The 21288-nt window shown below is 37.9% G+C and overlaps 2 protein-coding genes across 2 annotated transcripts in view; one reads left to right on the top strand and one right to left on the bottom strand.

Annotated features, from left to right (window-relative positions):
• Positions 1-349: 349 nt before the first annotated feature.
• Positions 350-21288, top strand: part of LOC139967551 (nucleolar protein 14-like) — a 37019-nt gene continuing 16080 nt past the window's right edge. The window contains exon 1 of the mRNA XM_071971461.1: positions 350-412. Coding sequence (XP_071827562.1) covers positions 370-412 — 43 coding nt within the window. The 5' untranslated portion in view covers positions 350-369. The remainder of the gene's footprint in view (positions 413-21288) is intronic.
• On the bottom strand, positions 3378-20992 carry LOC139967552 (ubiquitin thioesterase zranb1-like). Its single transcript, XM_071971466.1, has 7 exons — positions 20827-20992; positions 18121-19287; positions 13867-13938; positions 9743-9941; positions 8028-8272; positions 7103-7332; positions 3378-6299 (listed from the first exon to the last, which is right to left on the bottom strand). The coding sequence occupies exons 2-7, from the start codon at positions 19238-19240 to the stop codon at positions 6135-6137; spliced, it is 2031 nt and encodes a 676-aa protein (XP_071827567.1). The 5' UTR covers positions 19241-19287; positions 20827-20992; the 3' UTR covers positions 3378-6134.

Below are 21288 nucleotides of genomic sequence, written 5' to 3'. Positions count from 1 at the left end.
AGGCTTTGTGGGTGTCCTCCCCCCCCCCTCCCCACCCTCTTTTCAACCTGGCACAAAACATTTGAATAGAGTCATTCAGTCATTAGCACAACCTTGCAATTAAACATAACTATAGACCTTATTTATGGTCTAAACTATGCCCTGAAATGCCCAATTTGTCATCTTAATGTATATTTCTAGGGTAGGACTCCTGACAGACCCTCAATATGGCAGTCAGCTTCATTGAAACCATGGCCAAGGAGAGGGGCGGAGTCTACATTAACTTAAAACTTGAAATTTGGGATCCCACCAAAATTTCATATATAATGTGCATTTGGCGGTCCATAGTGTGGAACACCCATATGCAGAGACTGTTGCAAAATTGCCATTATGTACTGTTACACCCAAGTTTTTCCTGTTCTCTCTTCTCCAGGTAAGTTGGTCTTTAAATCCTACCTTTTGACTAAATCAAGTACTACTAAGCCCATCGTAAATGTTTAGAGGTCTTCAATATATTGGTTTATTTAAGCAGCAAATAAGTAAGGAATAAACTGTATTATTTGTAAAAGTTATACTTATGTATCGTAGTGCATGCGTAAGCTCATGCCCGTTAGGTTGTTAGTATACTGTGTGTGTACATGCTAACGTAGCGTAATAACTACCGTAGAGTACATGGGGATCGCAGTGTTCACAAAGCTATTTTCCGTCAGGGATTGTAAGCTATTTTACTGGGAAAATGGATATAGGATGAAGGATTACAGTTGTTATTATTAATTACAGTTGATATTGATTAATTATGTGTTTTTAGAGTTTTGATATAATGCAGGAGTGACCATTTTGAAGGTGTCTGTGTGCAGCATTTGTTCATACGTGATAAAAGTGTAGGCTATGGCTGTATGATCATGGCAGCCATAGCCTCGTGGTCACTGTTAAGTGACGGCACGATTGATGTCGTCATTAGGGGAACCCCCTGAAATACATCGTCTGCTACGATGGTATTACTAGTGCATATAGTTTAATCATTCTGAGTGTGAATCATTCTGAGTGTGTGTTAAGACCTCGGTGAAGTAATACATATTTCCTTGATAGTATGGAAAAGTATATGTAATAATTAGTTCTGCTGAACTGTAAAACTAGGTGGAATCAGATGCCAAAGAATTAAGATATCAAAGGAGGGCCCGTTAATATTTCATATGTTCTTGTTATTGAGCTGACATGAAATAAACTGTTGCAAAATTGCCATTATGCACTGTTACACCAAGTGTTTCCCGTTCTTTCTTCTCCGGTCTTCTACAGCTCCTCAATGGTAATAGTTCAGTGGCCCGCCACGGTGTAACAGTGTTCTTAATCTTAACCAGAAAGCCAGTGGGCATATTGTGATTCCTTGCCAATTGAGATTATAATCCCAAGCTTTTGTTTTGTCATAAAACTTGATCAGCAAGGTTCTTTCACTGACTGTGGACCTATCTACTAAATATGTTAACTAATTACCATGTTAACAAGCTATTTGTAGCAAAAATCAACTCAAGCCCTGCCCCCTAATAAATGTGCATAATATCACATTGAACATATCATATACCCGTTATCTACCAATACCTTCACACAAAGTATGATTCGATTCTTAAAATGTTTACATTTGACCCTGTGACATCATTAATATACTAGAGATGAGCACCAAACTCAATAGGGCTCTTCTACTCACTATGGCGCATATATGTACCAAATATGACTTCAACCCAACTTGTCGTTGTTCAGTAACCTTGTTTACAAGCTATTTAAGTGAAAATAAACTAAAGCCCCCCCCCTCATAAATATGCATAATATCAACTTCTTAAAATGTTTACATTTGACCCTGTGACATCATTAATATACTTGAGATGAGCACCAACATCAATAGGGCTCTTCTACTCACTATGGCGCATAAATGTATCAAGTATGACTTCAATCCAACTTGTTGTTGTTCAGTAACCTTGTTTACTTAAGTTTATTTAAGTGAAAATAAACTTAAGCCCTGCCCCCTCATAAATATGCATAATATCAACTTGAACATATGTTACCATGTGCCCACTTTCTACCAACACTTATTACAAAGTATGAATAAATTCTGACTTTCGGTTGCGGAGTTATAAGCATTTGGAGATTTTCATGTTTGACCTGTGACCTCATTACTCATGAGATGAGCACCAAAATCATAAGGGTTCATCTACTCACTATGGCGCATTTTGTACAATGTATGACTTGCCATTGTTGAATTATCGTGTTTATGAGCCAAGGGCGTCAAATAAACACACACGCAATCACCATCGCATAGATTCCTTGAGCCTTCGGCCAAGGAATAAAAAAGGGAGCAAAATTTGGTTGTGCCTCTGCACACCACATCCTGGTTTACACCCAAATCAAAGTCCATCACTTTTGGGTTTCCTCTGTCATCACAAATAACCCACTTACACGATTACCATCAAAACCAGAATGCAAATATGCATTGTGGTTTTGATGATGTAACATGAGCAGTGTTCTTCATGATTTCGATGTAATGTATAGTGAGGGTGTACATGTTTACAAGGGTTTCACGATTTGACCTCTGATGACCTCCACCAAAAACAATAGGCTTTTTTAACTCAATGTGGTACTTCTTCACACTAAATAAGAGGTCGGCCCAAGCTTCCAGTATTGAGATATCGTGATTACAAGGTTTTCACAATTTGACCCCTGATGACCTCAATGATCTTTGCCGTCCACCAAAGACAATAGGCTTCTTTTACACAATGTGGTACTTCTACACACTAAATATGAAGTCTGCCCATGATTCCCTTCTTGCGATATGGTGTTTATGAGGTTTTCACAATTTTAAACCCTGGTGACCCCAAATGACCTTTGACCTCCACCAAAAACAAAATGCTTCTTGTACTTAATATGGTTCTTCTACACACTAAATATGAGGTCCACCCAAACTTTTCTTCTTGAGATATCGTGTTTACAAGGTTTTCACACTTTGACCCCTGGTGACTCCAAATGGCCTTTGACCTCCACAAAAAAAACAATAGGCTTCTTGTAGTCAATGTGGTACTTCTGCACATCAAATATGAATTGCTCTGACCTTTCCTTCTTGAGGTATCATGTTTACAAGCTTGGCGTCACGAACGCACTCACACACATACACCATCATGTATGCATAGGTTACGATTATCATCGAAACCAAAAATGTGGTCACCCTATTACAGCTGCAAATGTGTTAGTTTTCACATGTAACTACTTTGAGTTGAAAAAATAAAAAGTATACTTAGGGGTTACAAAAGTCTGCAGTACCAAAGAAAAATTGTTGGGACAATTCTATCAATATTTTCATGTTGCATAAACACAGGAGACTAAAAAAAGAGTTCACTTGGAGTCGAGTCGCCTTTTCCGTTTTTCATTCTCACTGTATTTCTCGCTGTTGTACCTAAATGCAATCCGTTCCCAAAATACCTTCCAATTTCTGGAAAGGTAACTGTCACTCACTCACACACAGAATTAATTCCTTCTTTAGATCTACACAAAACATTTAAAAAATTGAAGTTGCTCAATTGTCAAAAGAAAATAGAATAAGGATGCAGTTGGTAAAAATGTCTTCAAGCGAGTGCAAAACATGATGAGAAAACTGAAAACGTTAGCATTCATTTCGCTGTAAAACAAAATACTGTAAAATCACAAAAATCTTTTAAAAAAAAATTACACACATTAGAAAATACACACATGAATACATTGACACAGTAGGGTGGACAGGTGGTCTTATTAAACTAAACCAGATTGTTAGACGGTTTTTAGTAAGGACAATTAAATTGAGTTCTAGATATTATTACAACATAACACAAAAACTAAGATGGAGATCACTGTTGATGTTTTAAGAAATATAAAATAATTTTTCGTTGATATCAAAGGGGTGCGCCATCTTTGAAGAATAGAACCATCAAGTCACTTTTCAGGTTACCATTATACATGCTAAGTAGCTTAACGAAATGCTTTCCTTTTAGCCGTTAAAAAAAAAAGGGGGGGTCAAGATAAAATGTATATGTTAAAGTATGTGTGCCAAAAACACAGGGAAAAACTGGTTTCACGTAGAGCTACTAGATTACACGTACACTATCCCTATGTGTGGTATCAATTTCAGTCTATTCTATATCTTCAAATGAATAAACTAATTCCACTATTTTTTTAAATTTGAAAACTCCCAAAATTTTGATTATCTTTTGTAGGCTTCCATAACATTTACAAATACACTAAAATCCCTGATACTGATAAATTTTACAAGTAGGAATAATGTCAATTGATTAGCAAAAATATTATATTCCGTTATTTTGTAGACTATTTCTATAACATCGAGCTACCGGTTTCGTTCGACTCTTTAATCACATCAACAAATTAATCATCTGCTTTGTCGCAATTCATTTTGGAGGCAGGCAGTAATTATCTGGGCGAGACTGAATCACCATCTTTAAATACCCTTGCTCAACATCGACAGTGGAAGAACATTTACTAATTATATTAATATATTTTCATTACTTTTCACCAACAAAAAAACAAAAAAAAATGATAGAAAAAAAAGATTTAGAAATAAGATTTAAATATTCAACGATCTGGATGGCCAGTCAAGCTACAAACCAACTTAACCCTTTCCCCCCTTTTTTTTCTTTTCTTTTGCTGACAAAGGACAGAGACAGATTCATGCACTCATAAAGACGACACCTACTTTTAATACTAAATCTAGAAAAATATTACAAATGAAATTAAAATTGCACATCCAAACTTACTTTGAAGTTTGTTACATAAGCACAAACAATATCATTGCTGGTTGTCTGTTTGATGAACATTCATCCTTAGATGCCATCAGTGTGGTACATGCTGACACCCTTCATCCATACCCCTTCTTCCATCACCCCACCCCCTCCCCACACCACCCTCAACAAACCCCTAATAATCTCATGGTTTACTTCCATGCACCTTCACTGTAGCTGGACTTTGAGAAGCATCCACTCAAGAAGTTCTAAAACCATTTATTTATCCAAACCATGATCCATCAGCTTTGCAAATTTCATCATGGCAGGAAAATTAAAGACACTTATCTGTCCTTCAGATATTTTCAAACATTTTCAACTTTCTGAAGCATGAGAATGACCGGTTTAGTTTGACAATCATATTGACATAAAAGTCCAAAATCTACTGGATTGTAGCCAAGTCCATATGATGAAGTTGAAATAAACTAGGCAATGTTTATGACCAACTTAGAAAACTGAAAGGAATGTTCCCTTAGGTTTTACTCTTTCTGTTAACTGAACCCACAATTTTGGGTGAATGTTTCAATCTGACATGTCTATGCACACTATTCCTTTGGCCTACTTGGCTATACCTACAGAGGTATGCTGTTCATCTGACATAACATGCTGATGACATGGAGAGTAATGACCTTTGACCCATGTAATACAACCAATTAAGTATACTGCGTACACAGTCACACACAGTCTCAATTTCATTGTCATCAAACCCAGGAATGCAGTAGAGAACAGATGCCATGAGAATTGTGACTTGTGTATGAACGGTTAAATACCGTAAAGTAATATATGCCTTCTCCCTTCCTCTCTTTAGGAAAGTTTACAACACATCCTAAAAACCGAGATCGCAAATATTGTTGCTCTCAGAGAAACTTTGCAGTTGCTTTAAGTTTGTTCACAATTCAAGAGTGAAAAAAAAACACTTTGAAAGTAGATAAAGGTGATCTTTCACAAGATAAAACACTTTTACAAGCGATTGTCATGGTTACCTTCTATTGTGAGACAAGAAGTTGGAACTAATAAACAATGACAGACAGAAATGTTTTAGATGGAGAAATATTCCCAAAGTAGTATCTCGTTATAGTCAGAGTGTCTTAAGGGGACGCTTTTTACAACTCTCCACAGCAAACAAACCAATAAGACTTAAAACATGATTGCCGGACACGATCGCCAGGGATACCAGTGACGAGTCACCTGTCATGTTATGCAAAAGTCAATCCACCACAAACTGATAAACCCCTCTGGTAGAAATAGGTCACGTGGCACCTCCATGAAGTTATAAATTTACAAGGTTGGTAGTGTAGCAGCAGTAACAGGTTTAAAGTTAGCTCTCTAGCCCGGGGCTAACTGTCAAAGCTGTTGAGCAATCCTTCTGTATCGCTGCAACCATTCTTCAACCATCTGACCAATCAGAACGGGTCGTTTCTTGTGGTGAATCTGCTGGGCGACCATCAAGCCTCCCGGTGTACTGCAGCAGTCCAGCCAATCGTTGAGCAGTTTCTCTTCTGTCCCAACCTGTAAAAGTTCAAACATCGAGAGGTGAGATATCTCTCATCTAAAAGCATCACCGAACCAAATACGCAACAGAATAAACCTTGACAATGTCAAAGTTCCACCTCCTCATGTTATCATTCATGTAGGTCATGCTTTCATTCATACAAGACATCTTTTTCAAGGTTTTAATTTCTAGTTCACTAGGAATCTATAAACCTGCCATGAAAGTCCTTGTTCACATTACAGTGGTAATGAGCAATGTAAGGAGCAATGGACGATATGTCTTTATATTTCAATGCTACATTGATAAGGTGATATAAACCCATTCTGAATACTTTGTGACAATACATCATGACTGTGTGGCTGTACATGGTGGTGCTCTTCTACAATGAGTTCACATCTGTGATACTTATAAACCTGGATTTCAACAAAGCCAGCCTTGACCTACAATGTTACAAGTCATCATCATTATGCAGTCTGCAGCTTGCACATGAACTCTCATGTCACCATAACATACAGGAATACAAAATACATGCCAAAGATGTTAAAAATGACTGTCAAAACAGCTGCAAAGGTATATTATTCTGTTTACTGTCAAAACACCAGGACCAACTCTATTTGTCTGTTCCTAGATAAATAATAATAAATAAATAATATATGCATTATATAGTGCTTTACATACAAGAACGTCTCCATCTCAAAACACTCTACATGGACTAGATGTACTTAGCAAGTGGGGCAGCAAATACCAGTAATGAACAATTCATTTTGTTTTATTTTTTGTTACCTTTTAAAATTTATTGCTGGTATATAATTCCACTTACCTCTAAAGGTGTTATAAAGTGAACAGGCAATAGTTTGCCCTCATAATCGGTCAATGGCAGGTAGACGGTCTGTGTGTCGTCACTTGTATTTAAATTAGCACCAGCTCCAAGGTTGTCTTCTGATTCTGTTCCTATGGGAACCAAAGCTGAGAAATGCCCTCTAGTGTATCCCAGAGCGATGGGCGTTTTCCAGCAAAAACTCTGCTCCCACAATAAGGGCAGATAAACACCTGGGGAATCAAAAAAAGGATGTTAATTAAAGGTAACAGGTGAAGACACAGTATTTAAAAGTATGTGAAGGAATTCTAAACCAGAAACCAATCTCTGGGAGAGACTGGGTCTAGAAGACAAACGGCGAGTGCTACTGTTGTGAGCATTTAAACATAAATTCTAAGAATAAGCTGCTACATTTCTGAATGGTAGAGTTATGGAAAAGTGGAGGATGGCGCTAAGTTCGCTAACCTGAATGCAGTGTAACTAAGTGATCCTTCTTTAAATACCATGTTTACAAGATTTTCAGTTTTAACCTCTAATCACCGTCAACCACAAAAAAAACAATGGGGATTCTCAACAGTGTGATGGGCCATCAGATTCCAGAGTTTGACAGCTGGTCTGTCATTGGGCTAGCTCAAGAAGTGATAATGGAAGCAGGAATAAAGGAGATAGATACACTACTAACTGGACGGAAGTAAGAGGCAAGAAATATAACCCACTATCCTGCATTATCCCTTGGCCTCCAGGGTATTATTATATGGGTAATTAATAAGTACTCTGCCCACCTGAACAAAAAACTACTTTATTAATTGACAAACTTTTGGCTACCACAATACACACTAGTCGTACAATGGCCCTCACTGAACACTATTTGTCAGAGACCAATCCTTTGGTGATTTTAAACACACACACAACTGTGACCGATACTTACCCTGAAACCTTGCATAGCCCAGATTCTCACCACGGAAGCTCTTGATGAATTTGACCCCGTACACGATGATAGGCCGTCTTAAGATGTGAGCCAGAGCAAAGATGTGTGTTTGTTCAAGGGCAGCACCAGGCTGTCCGGCGAGGCTTAACATTAGAGTCCAGTCTTGCAGCCACTGTTCATCATCTAATGTAAACTGCATGCTCTCTATCTGCATCGACTCGTATGCTTTCCACCTCTCGTAGAACCTGAAATGGGAGAAGAACCACAATATCTGTGACCTCTTGGTTTTAAGGGGGGGGGGTGAAAAAATGACTCCCCCCCCTGTTTTTGAACAAGAATTTAGACCAAAAAACAAAGAAGAATAATCGATAAAAGAACACCGACTTAACTGGTTGTATGTGTGAGGGAGGGGAGTGGTTGGTCATTAATATCATGAATATGTATTTTTTAATACATTGGCCTATTGACACCAATTCAAAACAATAAGGGATATAAACCCTCCCAGCAGGTCCTTGCCACTTATCGAAAAATTAAAACCAGAATAAATGTGTCCAATATCTGAAAACATCTGTTTGTTTGGAAAACTTTTCCTTATATTAATTTCCAGTCCCAGGCTGAACTGATAATCGTTGACCTTTTGCTCAGGTTGTTACCACAGAAAATGTATTAACTACCTTCCTGCCTACATCTTGAGCTGAGAGAAAGTCACCTTGTAGTAGTAAATTTAATGAAGTTAATTTTGACCCAAGCTGGTAAAGAGACCTCTGGGGAGTGTGCAAAACTGCTGTTTCAGAACAAAAATTGGATTCCTTTGAAGGAAAGGCATTCAAGTATACATGCATTTATTAGATTAATGCCACGTTTTGATATATAATGACTCCTCTAACCTGTTTTAAGTTACTATTATGCAGAGAGACAAGTGGATATTTCTTAACACAGCTTTAGGCATTGATTTTGGTCAATTTTCAACAGAATTGGGTACAAAGAATTGTCATACCAAAAACTGTGCACTTTTACAAGTCATACACCAATCTATCATGCAGTTACAACTTTGTCCAAGTTTAAAATTCTTGCGATATAGAAGCCTTTAATAGTTGCAATATTTTTTTTCTGTCTTAAAACATGCAAATTGCTTTTCCAAGAAACAAAATGTGTGAAAAATGAGCATTTTCATGACGTTAGAATTTGATGGTAAGACTGAATGATATTATCCACCACTTAGCAATTATCACCTTTCACAGAGATTACCTATAACTTGGCCAGTTTGGGAACAGTTGTAAGAAACTGTTAACAAGCTACGTTGGCAGGTAGATACTTATTCATTACTACTACCTTTATCAAAAGAGGTTCTGTTATCTTCATATTACAAAATAAAAATATGTCAGCGAAAGAGGAAGTCCATAAGTCCCTGACATATTTAATACATTGTAAACAAGTTATCTGAGGCCACAAAAAGTCTTGTATTATTGCAGTTGACACCTTGTGAGGAAGTTAGCAGGTTTTGTAATGGACTGTGCTAAACTAGACAGTACAGCCACTTTAATTGATGAGCCCCCCTCATCATGTGGATAAATTCGGAAAATATATTATTGGTATTGAAGTGTGTACCTAGGACTTGTAGTTCTTGTTTGTAATGGTAAAAAATCAAGAAAACAATTTGTTTTCCTAAAAGTGATCCTATACAAGAAATTCAAGAATGTCAAAGAATAGCTCACCGTTCCCCGCCTTCATTGAGACTATCTCCCAGGGCCCTCCTCAGGGTACCGTCTGTGTCAAATACACCCCAGGTAGCTTGCAGAGCCGAATCTAAAAGGCAGTCACCAGCTGTTCTGTTCCACAAAGCAAAGAGTCTTCCACCAAGTGTGTTACCGATCTCAATACTCCAATTTATTATCTGTGACTCTTGTTCCAATTCTGTTAAAATGAGAGGAAGAAAAACATCAGACTTTTACCATATGGATCATAACAACTTCGGTTTATAAGGCAGATGTTCGCATTTGTTAATATATCATATAAATAGCAAACTTGCTTGGAGTTAATATAATATATAAATAGCAAACCTGCTTAATGTACAGAGTAAATATATAATACATAAATAGCAAACCAGCTTCATGTATGGAGTTAAATAAGATCGCAATTATCAAAGAATTATATATCCTAAGTCATCATTGAATACATTGTCAATCAGAAATTGTTAAAATTCTGGACATTTTCACTTTCTATTTGAAACAAAAGTTAACTATTTGAGGTAAAACAAAACCTGCTAGTTTATGGTAGTATCAATCTACTGGATGTAGGAACAGCCATCATCTATGCCATTGTATATTATGTTTTACCGCAAAGGTCAGATACAAGTCATAAAATTCACGTAAGAACAACACTTCTTTCTCGCACAGTTAAACGCTTCCCTCTTTCAAATATCATTGATACAGTAGTACTTGAGGCATATTTAACTAAAACAAGTCCTGATCAGTTGAAAAGTTGAAACATATTTCTTTCTCTCATGAAACCTGAAAGCAATCTAATTACAGCCAATTACCAATCACATGACTATGTTCAGGTAATTAAGATTAATGACATTTATTCAGCGCTTATTGTTTAATTATACCATTTAATATGGTTATCTCAAATGAGGTGACTACGAAATGCACTAACAACGGACAGCTTCTTAAGATTAATAAATCTAGGAATTCAACAGTCTGGTTCTACACTGTGAACTTTGAACATTGTTAACTCATTTGTTAACTGTACTGTAGTGGTATGTATTAATTTGGTACGCATGCATTATTGGCTTACATATGATGAATCACCATAGGCTTAACTAATTAATACCCACATGAATGCTACTTTCTGTCCTAATTATTTTAATTCATTAAATTCTCAACAGGACATTAAACATTTTAAAGACTTAAATATGAATATACATCAATAATACTATATCTTTATGTTTTGACCCAGAATAAAGAATACAGATCTATTAAATATTTGTACAGTTTTAATATAACAAACCAGTCATAGAACAATGGTTCTGTACTATATCAACTACTTAAAATGACATCATCCCTAATATTAGTTTCCCAATATGGAACGCAGACTTGCGAGTCTTCAACAACTCCCTTTATGTTAATGAACATTCAGTACATGTATTTGACATTGAAGCTCTCTTCTGTGTAAACCTACAGGTGGCCCGCCCAATTAGCCACATCCTCAAATTATGTTTGTGAAGGAAGTGTGTGAAAGAAATATGTCTCCTCAAAACCCACCTCACAATCCCTCTCCTCCTAACAACCACTTCCTACCCTTCCCATCCTCTACCTATCCCATCCTCCCCCATTCCCACCTATCCCATCCTCCCCCATTCCCACCCGTCCCCCTTCCCATTCTCCCCTACCCATCCTTCCCATCCTCTCCCATTCACATCCTCCCCCCTTCCCATCATCCCCTTCCCATCCTCCCCCATCTCATTCTCTCCGATTCCCATTCTCCACCTTTCCCATCCTCCCCCATGCCCATCCTCCCCCCTTCCCATCCTCCATCCTTTCCCATCCTCCATCTTTTCCCATCCTCCATCCTTACCCATTCCCATCCTCTCCCCTTCCCATCCTCTCCCTGTTCCATACTCCCCCCCCTTCCCATCCTCTGCCCTTCTCATCCTCCCCCATTCTCATCTTCCCCATTCCCATCCTTCCCATCTTTCCCTTCCCATCCTCCTTCTTTTCCCATTCCCATCCTTCCTCTTCCCATCTCCCCCCCCCCTCCCCATCCTCCCTGGTGAGGGCTCTTATCGTCAACTATCGGTCATTCTTTCTCTGAGACATACAGTCTGCAAACCTCCCAAACAGTTCTGTTGTGTCGACATAGAGGAATGTACATACACATACCCTGGTTATTGGTAATGCATAGAGGTTGCCACTGGTTATACAGTATGCTGTTCAGTAATATGTATGTCATGTACAGAACACTTATATCATCACTACACAAAACAATACAGCTATCAGGATGACTCATACTGTTGATTTGAGCCAATATTTCTTGGCAGGTGTTGAGTACTAAATTAAACATACCGTAGAACATCGCAGCAATGAATCCCAACACAGAACTAATGCAACCAGGAAGTCAATAAACCCTTTCATGGGAACACAGAAGGCCATCAATGCTGTACCCTGTCTCGGTAATTTGCACTGTATAACAGTGCTACATATAATTACACAAAGTTTCTTTTTTTTGACATAAATTTTCAATTTTGACAAACAACAGATTCTGCATGGTGTTAACTACAGTCACTACTGGCAACTTTATCGTTAATGGAATTGTGCTGACATTATGAGCTGATGTATCCAAGATGGTTTATAATTAACATAATTCCAAAAATGACCTGGTTTGAATATTAAACTATGCTACTGGTGTTACATCACAATTCATTTATCTGCACAAGTACTTTATCAGTGACCTGTTCCACATCACACCCCCTCTAGGCTCCAACATTTACTGTCAGAGGATGATATGGTCTTCATTACTCCCCTTGTGTACCCCTTACCAAATCAAAAACTCTGATTTCAAACCGCTACTCCCCTACTGTTTTGGGGTCTTGTTGTTTTGCATTACATATCAATCACTAGCAAGTGTGGTTTCTCGCAAGTAAATATATTATGTCACATGAAAACTTGGCTAATTTAAAATAAATATGGCCTGTTATAACCATCTCACTGTCGTTAAGGTTGTACTATCTTGGAGCATCAGTGCAATTAGAATATCTAGTATTCAGTATAATGAATTGATTGACACAAAGCGAGATTGCGTCAAAGATATTTTAATATGATATGCAGTACTGCACAGCTTGTGAATCTTTCAAGAGCATACTGTATGTAGATCTTCTAAATTTGTCTTGTATCTGAGCAACCATCTCAATTCAAAATGAACAGGTTTTATTATGCATGGTTTACAACCAGCCTCTTAGGGAGATATTCTGCATTTTATTAAACCAACATGCAAGTTGGCCAATGCTTCTCTCTTTGGAGAGGTGGGGGGGGGGGAGGGTGCCAGGACCAGCTGTCCAGAACAGTGCTTAATGAATTATAGTCTTGCCTACTCTAATTGGCTACAATTATCTCCTTCAACGTTCCATCATTTTGAGATTATCACTTCACTGTGCAGATCTGTTGATGATGTGTGTGTATGCATGTGTGTATGGCTGTATGTATGTACACCTGGTTGTGCACATAATCTGCTGTAGTAATCACTGAGCATTAGTTGCTACAGATTGGTGACTACCATCTCGTACAACATCCCTACACTCTTAGATGTCACTTCACTGCATAGATTTTACATGGTTTATGTATACATGCATGTGTGAATGACAGTATGTATTGTATACATGTGTGTGCACACTATAATCTACTGTAGCAATCACTGGGCAGCAGTTGTTAGATGAGCCACAGTGTTAATTCCAACTTTATGCCTGGCACTCCCATTTTTGATAGCAGGATCCAAGTTTATGAATCTTGCATCCCATAAATACTGCAATTGATACAGTATGGTTCAAACTGTGCACAAAAAGTTAAATTTGAATTTGTGTAGCAATTTGCCCATTTTGCACAGAATAATAATAATGCTATAAGATGCACATAAATGATTGCCTGCAAACCCTAGCCAGACTGTATTAATTAAAGTACCGGCTGATATAGGCACAAAAGGGTACTTTGCATTTTTATAAATTTCTTTGTTTTTCACAGTTTATGTTTGAAGTCAGTCCACTTACTAAAGTCCTCAAGTCACAACAACACAAGTTGATTTCCTCCACTTGTGATCCACTTCTACAAAATTAATGCTGTCCACTTACCTTTCTGAACGTCTTGGTCTAAAAGCTCATCAAACAGCTGTGTTCGCACTACAGATGGCAAGAATTCAATTTCTGCAAGATAGAATAGAATTTAAGCACCGTTAAAGAGGTTTATTAGGGACCATAAAGTCAAGGATAACAGGTCTTCTATCATTGAGAGGTATCTGTAAAACTATCAGCATACGTAAGTACAATAGCATGGACGAATGACGAGCTACCTTACTTACCTAATCAAGTGAACAACAATGTTTTGTTGTTGGATTTCTAAGTTCCCAATGAAAGCACTGCACTTTTTTTTAGGGGGGTGGGGACAATGCAAGATGTATCAAACGTTGGCAGATTGCCAAATTCGTGTCTTTAATTTCATACATATTATATCCTTAAATGTGAGAAAATATAGACTAAAATACTCCAATTTGGAGTTACTGTTAAAATGAAATCATTTAAATGTGCCTATATTTTCTGCATTATTCAATTATTCATCATTTGGTACTAGATATTGTGTGACCACAACACGTTCAGTGGCATGTTTCATGCTGTGTATGTCTGCCTGTCTGTCTGTCTGTTCAGCTACTTTTGAATGCAACCATTAGTCTCATTTTATTACCTTCTATTGGAGAAATGACAAGAGAATAAGATATTGACATTTCACAATGCGTCAAATATGAAAGCATATAGAGAAAAAATGCTCAAAACTGTTGAAAAATGAAGACAAATTTCATAATATTCAAAACTAAAAAGAAAGCAATGAACAACTTTGATCTGTATTGATATTGTCCACCTTGTTCAAGACAGTTAATGTTCCTAAAATGGATTAAGCTACTGGCTGGATGAAAAAGATGTGGTTTTACAGTAACTCCTTGTTAACAATAATACCAGGAAATTTATCCAAAGAAATACAGTTTACTGTACAAACAATAGTGTAAACAAGCGAGGCCAACACCAACTTATTTCAATCAGTATACTACAGTATGGCTCCATCAGCTAACACCAGCACTTTATTATCAAATTGTATTTTGGTACAACCGCCAAATGCATGTTTACACCATCACCTAACACCAGATGTTTACTTTAACACCATCAGAAAACACCAGCTGTTCATTATATGTGCATGTTAACACCATCACCAAACACCAACTGTTTTTTTCCTTTAGCACACAGATAAGCTCTGTTTATCATCTGTGCATCTTAACAGCATACCTAAACACAAAACTATTAACAATCTCTTTATTTACACCATCAGCAAAACATAGCAATTTAACATCTTCACCACCATGCCCTGTGCATCCACTTCTATGTTGGCAATCTTGGCAGATCTGTAAACGGCTCAGAGCATCTTTGGTAATTATGTATACACTTCCAATCTAACGAGATTATTCCATGTATGAACACAAACACACACTTCACATGCACACATACCTCACAAACGCATACTTCAGAGACACAATGTAATCTCTAAATCAAACCAGGATACTTAAACTTAAAATGCCAATGCATTAAGAAGTCATCAACTAACTACTTCCTAAAACAGGGATTACATTATTTTCTTAAAGTTGCAATTAGTGGTAAAAAGCATGTTCACTTTTCACATGATCTATCCTGACGTTATACTTTACATCCCTCCTCCTGCTCAACGCTGATGAACTAATGAAGATGGAATTCCTTCATGGCTGGAGCATCGGCCCGGTAACGAGAAAACAATGCTCTTAAAATAGACTAAGGAGACTGGATAGGTGCTTGAAAGATCATAAACACTCGATGATTGAAGCCAGGTCCCCGAGGAGTAGACTCAACACAGGATCCCAATGGCAATTAACCAGTTGTTAAACACTAAGACACAGTGTACAGACAGTACCAGTTCCTGTGACACGACATTCTAAGGGTGGTAATGACACCAATTACTATCCTACCACTGGCAGGATGGCTGGTACAAAAGTAAGGCTGATGAATAATACATGTGCATTTCCAGCCATAACCTTTCATAATCTCCATGGAGTTTGGAATAACTTGGTAGCAACAAGGCAGTAACATGACTAACATTACAAATGATTCAAAGAAATTTTGCAGACAACATTAATCCTTCCTTCACTGGCAACTAAAGTAAAGTATACTGCTATCTATAGATAAAGAGTTGATCATTGACTATGCTACAGGAATGTGAAATTATTTTAAAGAAACAACTGGTATGCAGTCACAGATTAGGTTTAAATCTATAAAATCCAAGAAAGGGAACAAATTTGTGGAAGTCAAACATTGGTCAGATGATAGACCCAAACATTCACAATGAGAGTTGCATATGGTATAACACTTTGTAAGCCCCTCATGTCACAGATGAAGCTAGGTAAAAGAGTAGGCAGAAAGTCACTTTGAAGCCTAACAGTGGCACCTTCCCAGATAAACAAGCAAAGCTACACTTATGGCAACCATTCAGATTCACTGATGAAGCTATTGATAAACCCCCATTGACCAATCAAGTGTTCTTATGTTAAGTGAGTAAGTCTAAGTGCATGAAATGTCTCTCTTTTCTTGCAATTAGTAACAAAAACACTGACCATAAAAACCTGAAGTACCCTACTGTAATTCTCAAAACTAAAGAAATCTTAAGGGATGAATTTTCCACAGAAATTATAATCAAAGGGTACATATATACATGTGTGTGTATAATTAAGGATGCATCATATACAGTACAGTTTATATGAAAATCTATATAGCAGGTCTGTTGAAAGATATGCAGGTGAGCAGGAAGGCTGGTCAGGTAACTGCTCCCCCCCCACATCCCCCTCCCCAGAGGAGAATCTAAAGCATACAAGTTAAAGTATTTCCCTGTTTTAATTCCTTGAACATACTGTAGTTGTTTTAATTTCCACAAATTGTTATTATCATATATCATCTGTCATCAACTATAAAGGGAGTTAAACTGCAGTAAAAATTTCCTTGTGGGTTACAGTTCACATCCTATCATGACACTGATGTCAAGCAGCATACTGTAGCCAAGGCATATCGTGTAATATCAACAAGTTGTTCAGGGACTGCAATGTCGCTTTAACTTTCAAACTGGGATCGATTAAAACAAATATCTGTGTAATGCTGGGTGGAGATCATTGGGTCTTTATATTGAAAAACTTGTTGACAAGTGTGAGTAGTACCTACCCGGCTAACAAATCAAGTTGTCTCAAGTTTGGGTAATTTGAAGGTCTATATAAGAGTCTGATAACAAAATGAAGGAATGTACAGAACAAATAGTGAGGTTTGTAAACTAAGAGAACTGAATGTAAACAACGACAAGAGAGCTAGGTAAGCAATACCAACTAACACTCAGCTAAGGTAAATACATCACGCCGAGATGAGAGCACAATACAATGTCTGGTAAATACCAAAACGTTTAAACGATTGAAAAGATCTGTAACGATAGATACAGTGCTAACAACCTAAAGAATGAATACCACAGGTCCCTGTTCACCCCCCCCCCACCCCCTCTCCCTGCACTGACAAAACTGTTGTGTCTGTCTCTTGTACCACCTTCTGTCTTTGTGCACAGGGGTGTTGAAATTGTTATAAACAGTAAGTGCAGTTTAGAGTAATAACATAGCAGCACTTACTGTACACAATCCAAATCACCTAGCCCTGGCTGACTATCAATATCCAGAACTTCACCCTGAAGCAGGTGACTGATTGGGCCGATTCTACCAAATGTTGGCCTTAAAAACACCTGTAGGCATTTAGTAACTTAATCAACCTCTGCTCCTTGCCAGAAAATAAAATGCAATGTGCTGTCCTACAGCTAATTTTGATAGGTCTAAAGAGTTAAAGTGTAGTTAACATCGCTGCAGGTAGACCCACTGCCAAGTGACTTCTTAAAGACTGGACTACGGTCCTTAAACCAAGATGATTTTTCTGTATGGCAGTTAAGTTACTAGTTATGAGTAGAAAGAAATATATTTGCCTTGCACCAGTGCAGTAAAATGATGAAGAGTCGGCTTTTCTTGTCAGTCTACAGTGGCATCCTTCCAACAGCATTCGGAACCAAAGACCACTGTACATAGCACTGACCACGCATATACCACATGTACAGAAAGTAGAAATTTTCCACTTATGAATATTTAAATAGTCTTTCCAATACTGGCACCGATACCAAATTATGTGACAAATTAACACTGATTTCATGAATGTCTTGAAAAAGGTTATCAATCAGTATATATGCAATTTGTAGCAAATTCACTCAAAATTAAGCTGCACAAAATATGGGACACTTACCTGGTAGAATAAAGGTCAGGATATCTGTGACAAAGTAGCATGGAAAATCACCCTTCCTTTGTCTAAGAGACAGCGCAATCTCTTTACGGATGTCAGCAGACAGATCTGGACAAACTTGAGATGGGGGCCGTTTCACTGGGTGACCTGTGACCTCAAAGGAGAGCATGGTTGCTAGTAAGTCCTCCCGCTTGAAACGAATGGCTAAGTGAACCAGCGTTAGACCGACATCAAAGGCACTTGCTCGATTAAGAATGGACACCTCATCACGAGTCAATTGTCTGGTGGGGTTTCCCCCTGAGCTAAGATACGCTTCTACAGCTGGTGGGTTGTTATCTACAACACCCACACACGCTTGCAAGAAAAGGTAGTCAGTTCTCCTGAGTCTACGACAGTGTTGCTTAGGGTTACTGTCGGGATCCACGTTTATGGTGCCGTGGCTCTGGGCCTGGACAGACGTGGCCCCAATGGCCGCATTGTCTTTAGTGGATGAAGGGCTACGAGGTGGTGATGTGGGGGGCGATTTTGAGGCAGAAGGACCGACATTTCTGAGGTTCTCTTCAATGAGCTGTGAGCTGGCAGCCGACGAAGCTGTTTCTGGGCTAAGGCGACCTTTCCCCGTCATACATATTACACATTTCTTGGCTTTTGGCCAGTTTTCGTAAGTACAAGCAGTACAGATCCACTTTTTGGTAGACTGGCATAATACACGGTTACGATCATTGTTTATTGCTTGGCTGTTATCTACTGCCTGCGAGGCCCTGGTACGTATCAAGGATCTGCCGCGAACGTTTTCGTTTTTCGTAGATGCTGGCAGTCGGGCGGCTTTGCAGATGATGCATTTGGCAGACCTGGCCGAGTTGAGGTAGGTACACGACTTACACTGCCAGGTGCTTGATGTATAGGAGGTACTCCCAGCCTCATTGTTCCTAACAATGAGAGAACTCCTCTGAGCATCATTATCTGGATTGATAAGAGCTGGAATATTTTCAGTGGAGACTGCAGGAGTAATCAGCTGAACAGGCCGTGGAGCTTGGCAAAGGGTACATTTCAGTGCTTTTGGCCAATTCAGATAGGTACAGTAGTCACATCTCCATTTACTTAAACCGCTCTCAGACATCATGTATCCACGCAATGGCCACGAACCTGATAACCAACTTTGAACAAATTCTGTTTTAAAAAATGGAAGATAATTACAATTTTCATTGGCTTCATAAAGGTGTGAATTACTTTAGGAGTAAAAGTGTTACAAGGCATTGTTACTAATACACAGTAATACGTATATAAGTAACTATGAAAAGAAGATTCACAGATCATGAAATCAAGTGAAAAAACAAGACAAGTTTGCCTGTAGTGAATTTCACCAAATGGTCATAACATGAGAACTGAACCATGAGTGTTGTTACTTAGTTGTTAACATTGCCAATTTGTAACTGAAAAAGGAGGAAGGAACAGTTGCGACTTGGATATTTTTCAGAGCTGGCAAATTAAGAAACCTCGAATTTCACAGGGTTAAGACTTCATTTCAAATTGCAACAATTTCTCTTGGATTAAACAAGTCTCAAGAAAACACCTTTATGGCTTTCATATCTTTACGAGACTGAAGTTATCAGTGCTACAGCAGGATATACATTGCAATCTTAACTCAGGTGAATGCATACTTGTTTATACCATGTCTTGAAGCACAGGTTAGTATGTCACATGTGCTTAAGCCCTCCTTTAATTCAAGAACAATTCAGTTGGGGTTTGTGAATGACAAATTCTGCAAAGAAATGTAAACTTAATTTTGTATAATTTCAGCTTAACTCATAGATAAAGACCAGTACATTTCATTCACACATAATGAACAATGCTGATGAAAATGCCTGTAAAATCCAGACCAAATCTAAAGAATGCAAGCTCATTTAATCATATATATATATATATGTGCAATCACAAGTGCTTTAAGTTATAATCATGAAGGTGCAAATTTCAATACTGTTATTTGGTTGTATATGTGTAGAGCAAGATTTATCGTACTATTGAATTGCAAAAGAAAACCAAAACTATAACTCCACACTCCTAGTAATCAGTTGGGCATATAATGTAAGAATAATGATGACTGACAAACCCACAGCAGATGGGAATGCAACTGAGACTACATAACAAGATAAGGATTGTGGATCCCACCTTTTCCAAACAATGGCAATATGCTTATATATAATATGTTTACAAGTCATTTCAGCTAGTTGTATATCATGACTGGTTGGCCAGTACCTTGGATTTATCACACTGCATTTTTTAACAACATAGCCTAGCCAAGCCCAAGGCCCTGACTTCTGAGCTTAACGTTTAGCCTAGAATGTTTGTTATGTTCATTCCATAGGCCTTACAATTTGGAATCTTAGATGTGCCTTCAATTTACTTTGTCAGACCTGACTTTGGCCTCAGACCTTGTGAGTTGTAATTGCAATAGTATCATGTGTTCATTGTTTTGTCACATCGAAATGGTACTCAAAGTACACATCTACAATAATATACTGTGCTACTATAGTACTAGGCCTAGTACCTGTACTATAGTAATACGTTACTTAGCATAAGACTAAGTACGACTCCAACAACACTAACGTTACACTACATTGAACAGCAACATCGATGGAACCCTAACAACAAAACGATTAGATCCTGTGTTGAAGAACGATAAAACAAAGATAAATTATGGACACAAACCTCATCCACGGTAATACCAGTATGCCAAAAGGCATAAGTAGTTCTTTTACCGTGGTATATCATTGGTCATACGGCCATTTTTTGTTTAGTTCCGTGCCATCATCTGTTGTTTTCGGCTACGTTGGTGCATTATAATCACTGTAAATTACTACACAAAACGATGTCAAAGGTCAAAATGACGTATTCATTTAATATGCAGCTATGAACTTTACGACTGGTATTCACAGAAACTCATTTGTAATAGAAGGTATAGGTTCTATATAAACATGTTTATTTTCTCTCTTCTTCTTCATCTTGTTAGCATGAACTTGCAATTTTGACCATAGAAATGAATTGTTCTATCAATGTCTTAACTAATATTAGACAGAATAAGGAGTTAAAGAGACACAGCACATATTTTTCGTTAGCCTTATTAGTTGGCTCTTGTAAGAGCGATGGAGAAAGGGATGCATAGACAGGGAC

Source organism: Apostichopus japonicus, chromosome 5 (assembly GCF_037975245.1).
Source record: "Apostichopus japonicus isolate 1M-3 chromosome 5, ASM3797524v1, whole genome shotgun sequence".
NCBI lineage: Eukaryota > Metazoa > Echinodermata > Holothuroidea > Aspidochirotida > Stichopodidae > Apostichopus > Apostichopus japonicus.
This window is presented reverse-complemented; position numbering and strand designations above follow the sequence as displayed.